General features: G+C 43.7%; 1 protein-coding gene across 1 annotated transcript; it reads right to left on the bottom strand.

The window, feature by feature from the left end:
- Positions 1-250: 250 nt before the first annotated feature.
- On the bottom strand, positions 251-4834 carry LOC145416332 (carbonic anhydrase 14-like). Its single transcript, XM_080285331.1, has 5 exons — positions 4652-4834; positions 2241-2400; positions 1683-1840; positions 989-1075; positions 251-291 (listed from the first exon to the last, which is right to left on the bottom strand). Exons 1-5 carry the CDS (start codon positions 4832-4834, stop codon positions 268-270), a joined length of 612 nt encoding a protein of 203 aa, XP_080141457.1. The 3' UTR covers positions 251-267.
- Positions 4835-7088: the final 2254 nt, after the last annotated feature.

Raw genomic sequence — 7088 nt, 5'->3', positions numbered from 1 at the left:
CCTATAGCTTCCGGACCTCCTATGTCCCAGAAGGAGTAGTGTGGGACTGTCTTTTGTCATTTTAAACTTCCTTTTGTAGGTTATGGTGCGTTAGAGGTAATTTTTACTTAACACGCAATTGTACAACAGCCTCATCAAGGTACTACTTTTGGAAATTTCAATGCTGCATAAACTACAAGGAAAGTCGATGAAGGAAACAGCTGATGAAGTAAACTGGTTCTCATGGTGGTCTTGTCTTCTCATGAACAATATAACCAGTTCAGGATCCTAGTCCAAGTTGGCGAAGTACAGCTGGAACAGGGATTACAGGCATCAGACAGTATGATCAGTAACATAATATTAGATTGTGTTACAGCTTCAACGCTAGAGAATCAGTTAATGTTATCAATACTAGCAAAATTATTTCAATAATCCATGGGTGAACTTTCGAAAAAATTTATGGTGGATTCCCTGGCATAACCATAATCTGCTCTTCCAGGAAGGACAAGGCAAGGAGAGTGCAGAGTCTTCCCGGGCCTCTTGTTATTTCTTCATTAATTAAATAAGAAAAGAAATTAAGATAGTAATAAATTTAAGAATAAATATAGTTACGAAGGAAAATTGTCGTACGTTATATTTATATTTTGCAGGAAGCACAAGCTAGTAAAGGAGGTTCAGAATGTTCCCTTGTCTCCAGTTCATCCTGCAGAAACAAATCTAAGCTTCGACAAGAAATTGATCGTAAATATATGTCAGAATCCAACTCCAGAGTCCTGCACATTCCCCCTTCACTTCCACGATTATAGGAAAAAGAACTCTCCTGGGAATAAAGACTCACCCGAGGAAAAAAGCTCACTTACGAGAAAAGAGCTCACCTGAGGAAAAAGGGCTCACCTGGGAAAAAAAGAGCTCACCTGGGGGAAAATATCTCACCTGGGAAAAAAGAGCTCTCCAGGGAAACAAGAACTCACCTGGAGCAAAAGAACTCACCTGGGAGAAAAGAGCTCACCTGCCGGGTACCGAGAGACTGAAGAGGACGGTAGTTGTCAACCATGGTATGTCCGTGGTCGTCCTTCAGGTTGCGGAATGCCGCCATCTGTGGGGATATAGCCACACTTCATCATATTCTTGCCAACCACAGACGATTTAATACGGCTGTGAAAAAAAAAAACTACCATTTTAAATGTTTAAAATCCTGAGTGTAACACAAACGCGCTTAACCCCTTCACTACGATGACGTCCTGTTTGTTTAGTCTTGCTACCTAAGGAGACCTCTTTTAGTGAAGGGCTTAATGAAGACTGTATCAGACATCTCAAGTTCGCAGAGTCATTCCTAAGCAGAGTACTGACATCTTGTGGCAGCAAGGATAAAACAGATAAGACATAGTCTTATTGAATGGACTAAATGCTCCAGCACTAAAGCCAGCACAAAAAATAGAGAATGGAGAGAGTAAAGGTAGGTGTAAACTGTCACTTAAGTCTTTTCACAGTAACTTGTTCCAGATTGGAGTCTACAGTGCTTCAGAGAAAGCAGAACAGACAATGCTACAGCTCTACATCCTTTCCACGGCACTTCTTCATGAGTAGTATGATATTCGAATGTTAATCTATTGTTACAGCTAGGCAGTCAGGATGGAGAGATAGCAATTTAGGCCAAGTTTGAGTAAAAAGAGCACAGAATATATTTACACTTATCTCCTCACCTGTGCAGCAGATATGTTTAGTTTGTCTGTGAAGACCGTCCACACTACCACCTCGTTGCAGGGAGGTGTGGTCAGAGAGCCTTGGTAGCGGTAGAATTTGTTCCTGTTATTGGGTAGGAAGGTCGACAACGGGAAGGGATGAATGGCGACGTCTTGACCTGGTTGTAAAGGAACGAATATGAAGTAATTGGGCTTGTCCATATCCTCACGAAAATGACGAAAGCATGTAATACCATGTAATTCTTTCTCTCTCTCTCTCTCTCTCTCTCTCTCTCTCTCTCTCTCTCTCTCTCTCTCCAACCAATCTTCTGAATGAAGCAGATGGATATAATGATATGGACAGAATGTAGTGCAACCACCAAACGAAAATTGTTTTTATTAAGAAACGATAGTTAAGAGGTTGGCAATAAATTTAAGCAGACATACCTTGCGTGTTACATGAACGCTTGAATCCGAGATGAGACACACCAGCTCTGAATTAGACTGAAAGAAGTACAATTAGAGGTTTACATCTCACAAAACATCAAGTTCCGTGGTAAACAAAACACAAAATATCACCTGGCTGGGTGACTCTGGCAAGCCCTGTTACAAGTCCTGCGAGTGCTGGGTTGTCTTCCTCAGAGATGGTAAACATAACCCCCAGTACCGCCAGACCGTCCTCGTACAAAATGGCAGTTGCTATGTCGTTGTAACTCTTCTTGTAATGCACCAGGTGGACCTCGCATGGGTAGCTGAGAGCAGAGCACAAGCAGTATTATTCTCTCTCTCTCTCTCTCTCTCTCTCTCTCTCTCTCTCTCTCTCTCTCTCTCTCTCTCTCATGCTATTTTAGTCCATTAAAGTTTTGTAATCATCCGAGAGGAAGGCACTAATCTTCTGACTTTTCTATCATACTGTTTCATCCTTTTGAGTTTTTTTTATATCCCTCCCAGTCATGATACTTGACCCCTAACTGCCGGCTGACGTGTATAGCCATCACGATTCAGGATGCGGAGTGCTGCCGGCTGATGGGATATGCCGCAAGCACCTTCCTGTCACCCTTTGAACTCGTGGCCATTTTCTATGACAACCATAGGGTAGGTAGGTACCCAAGGTACCACACTGATGCACGGCTCAGTCTGTCCTCCTTGTCTGATTCCATCCCTCCATGCGCGAGTTCGATTGCATCATCGACCCCCGCCAAAGTTCTACTCCTACCGACGGGGAAAGGGCTCAGTGACTGAGCAGTTGTGTGGGAAATTGTAAATAGTAAACAGGTATGCACAGTGTGTGTTTTTTATACATAAGTGAAACGTAAGATATTATAAGTTATATCTAGTAAGTGTCGTGGTATAAGTGTTTTATAAAAAGTTTTACAAGTGCATTGCAATAAGTGTTACTGTTTATGGTTATTGGTGAAACAATGATCGGAAATACCTTGAGTAACCCTATCTAGTACAATGAAAGAAAACCAAAAGTGCATGGGAGAGTAAGAAAATGACCTGGTTGGTTGTAACTAAATTTTTTCCCTCATTACTCAAAAAATAATGTTGAATATGTAAGCATTAGTGTATTTGTGATGTGAAGTACAAAAAATGTAAGTTGTGTACTGTATAACATCAGTACTATTTTCACGTTGCCCCTGATTAGTACAAATTAACCACAGTTTCTGTACAAGTAATTACCTCATACTCAACCATACTGCGTGAAACAGCCACAGCATTTACTTCTCAAAGTGCAGTTACCCATAATCATGATGTCAGGTACAAATATAAGTGGTATAGTAGAGGGAAATTATTATAATTGACACAATAAGTGAGTACAGAAAATAAAGAGCTATTCTTTTCCCATATATCTACTGGGCATAGTGGCGCTATGAAATGGGTGGAAAACCCTATGGCTAGCCACATGGAAGGGGTGATGACTCATCCTTACGGCGGTGAGTAAAGTAGAAAAAAGTACTGGAATATTACGAGAGGCCAGGCAGTGTTACAATCACCACTCCAGTCAGTGCTGGCAATGCTAGCCAGCGAGTCCAAGGCCACTGGCAGTGGCATGCAACTGGATTAGCCTGCCAAGTCATGGAAAACCAGTCATCTTTAACTTATTTTTACTTATCGACGGGACACCTGGAGACCTCATGATACTTTCATGGCGAGTCTTATGTATACTTAATTTTTTCTCTAGCTATAATAGTTTGGCAGATATTAGGGTTTGTAGCAAGGGTATTTTTCCCAAAATCTCGATAATTCCCCATAAGGAGGAGTGGGCATTGGGGGAAAAACCCCTGTAGATAAGGGTTAATTTTCTGCCTCCTCTACCATACTGTCTCTTCCCTTTATTTCTTTCATTTCTCCTCATGTCAGCATACTTAGCCCCTACGCACCAGTTGACGTGTATATAGCTGTCATGATTTGGGGTGCAGAGCACCGTCAGTTGATGTGTACAGCCGCAAGCATCTTCCTGCCACCATTTGAACCCGCAACCATTTTCTATGATAATCATAGGGTAGGTAAGTCCCCTAGGTACCCCACTGATGCACGGTTCAGTCTGTACATGGCACAGGTAGAGCGTAGAGTGATGTTTTCCTCATCCTCCTCATCCGATTCCGTCCCCCTTTAGCGCGGGGCCGATTGCATCATGAACCCCCGTGAAAGTTCTGCCCTTAGTGCCTGAAAAAGGACTCAGTGACAGTGCCTTCTGTTGTGCCTTGGATAATACAGTGTCCTCACATACACTGAGTGAGAGTACTTCTTCAGAGGAGAAAAGAAGTTACCACGTGGAGAGTGAACTCTCTCTCCCTCCGACCCCTTCCTGCTCTCAGACGCCTGAAAAGGCTCTCAAAATGCTGCAGGAGGAGGGCAGGCCTTCGACAAAGATGAGTTTATTGAGGAAGAGGGGGTTAAAGACCCAGCGCACTGGTCAGGTGAGCATGGAGTTGGTAGTCATCTGGGAAATAAATGCCAATGAGCTGTCTCACCACCATTCTCACAGCATGCTCGCTGCCGTCTCGCCCTCGAACATCCAGCCTCACCTCAGCCAAGTACTTTAAGGGCAAAATCACCACAACTGGGCCCTTCAGGTGTGCTATTTTCCATATGGGCCCCACGTGGTGTGACTTAGCAGGAAGCATCTCCCCAGGGAAGTCCTGCGTCAGGTGAGTCATCATCCCCATACTCGCTCACCTCCCACACATCTCCCTTTCCTTCCCCCTCACCCCTGCCTGTGGGAGTGCACGTGGGCATGCAGGCACTCAGAAAAGACATGCTTCCCATGGTAAAAGGCCCATTTTACCAGGTGTCGGCAGTTGATACATTTGTATAGGAGGAAGGAGCAAGATCTGAGTACTCTGTGCTGGTTTATGATGAGGAAGGGGCAGGTGTTCAGGAGGATGAGCTTCCCCCCAGACCCTGGACTATTAGCAATATTTTCAGGGCGATATTCACCACTGCCATCATGCAATACCTGGTGGATGAAATTAATTTTCACCAGGCTATGAGTGTGCGATGTGCCTGCCAGCAAAAGCATGTACATGAGGGACTGGCTTCTTGTGGAGGTGGGGGAGTTATTTGTGTGGCTAGCCCTTGCCATGCTGATGGTGCATGTAAGAAAACATGTGCTCCATGACTATTGGTCAGTTGATGAACTCTTGGGTGCACTTGTCTTCGGTAAGTACATGGCCCGTGACAGGTACCTGGCAATCCTAAGGTTTCTGCATTTCAATAGAAATTATGGGCCTGCACCGAACAACAGGTTATAGAAAATTAGACCCATCTTGATAATGGTCAAGGAGTCATTTTCCAGGGTTTTCCGTCCATTTCAGAAAGTGGTTACTGATGAGTCACTGGTGTTATTCTGGGACAGGTTGGCATTTATTCAGTATGTGCCATCCAAGTGTCACTGCTGTGGACTAAAATTCTTTGTCTTTTGCGACTGTAACACTGGATGGTGATTGATGTGATAGTTTATTCAGCTACGGATGTTGATATACCTAGTGACTATCCTCACAGCTTCTCGGCACCAGTCGTGAAAGTGCTGATGGAAAGGTATCTCAACAAGTACCACATTCTGTACACCGATAATTATTACATTGCCCTAGCGTTGATCAGGTATTTGCTTGAACACGGTATTGGAACCTGTGGAACTGTGCGTGCGAACAGAAAAAAAATTCCCAGTACTTCCAGCAAATACTGAGAAAGGTGCCTTTCATACCAAGAGATGTGACAATATGTTAGCCCTTCTCTGGCATGACAAGTGACAGGCTAACATGTCAGCAGTACATAAGGCTGTGTTTGAGGAAACAGGAAAGATGAACTACAGGACCTGGGAACCTGTGTTGAAGCCAGATGCTATCAACGATTATTATATCAACATGCAGCTTGTTGATAAATCGGACATGTAGATTGGCGAGGTTGATTGCCTTTGTAAGTGGTGCCAGTGGTACAAGAAGGTGCTTTTAGACCTTCTTGATATTGCTGCCCTGGACAGTTTCATAATATTCAAGGAGCTCATCAAGAGACCTCTCTCTCTCTCTCTCTCTACGAGAATTTGAGAGAGAACTTGCACGCAAACTCCTTGAACAGTATTCAACTGCACAGGTGCCAGGTGCTAGGTAGGGGATGCAGACAGCGCCTACAGCAGACGGGCTAAGCTGTGCTGAGTCCTTCCAGCAGCACAGGCTGGTAGAGTCTGGCAGTACCACTGCAGGCCATCAGGCATACAGGCGGTGCCACATCTGCAACGTCACCAAACACCATCCTCCAGCACAAAAAGAGACAGCCTACAAATGTGTGGAGTGCAAGGTACCCCTCTGCCCTAAACGATTTAACGAGTATCACTCCATGCGTGATTACTGAGCAGGTGTGTGGGAAAAAGTAAATAGTAAACAGGTATGCACCAGTGTGTTATTTTTTATACATTAGTGAAATGTAAGATATTATAAGTTATATCTAGTAAGTATTATGGTATAAGTGTTTTATAATAAGTTTTACAAGTGCAATGCAATAAGGGTTACTGTTTATGGTTATTGGTGAAACAATGATTGGAAATATCTTGAGTTAGCCTACCTGGTACGTGAAAGAAAACCCCTGGTGAGCAGGCCAGAAAGAAAATTATCTGGTTGACTATAGCTAAATTGTTTCCCTTGTTACTCAGAAAATAGTGCCGAATATGCTTGGAAACCCCAGGCATTAAACCCAGGAGTTAATCTGTGCCTTTCTCTATAGTGTTTCGTCCTGTGGTTTCCTTTATTTCTCCTCCTGACCTCAAAATCCTCTGTCTCCTTTATCAAACTGCCTCATCTCTTTCTTTCCATCATGGGACCAGACTAACCATTGTTCACCGATTCATCCCTGCTTGCCATGCACTATCCCATGCCTTCTCAGTGTAGAATAATCCCTTCCTCCTTGTTTCACTTTCCTCTTTCCTGT

Source organism: Coenobita brevimanus, chromosome 105, assembly GCF_032717465.1.
Source record: "Coenobita brevimanus isolate Jiangsu-jjx chromosome 105, ASM3271746v2, whole genome shotgun sequence".
Classification (NCBI taxonomy): Eukaryota; Metazoa; Arthropoda; class Malacostraca; order Decapoda; family Coenobitidae; genus Coenobita; species Coenobita brevimanus.
Note: the sequence above shows the minus strand (reverse complement) of the source record. Positions and strands in the feature narration are given on the sequence as shown.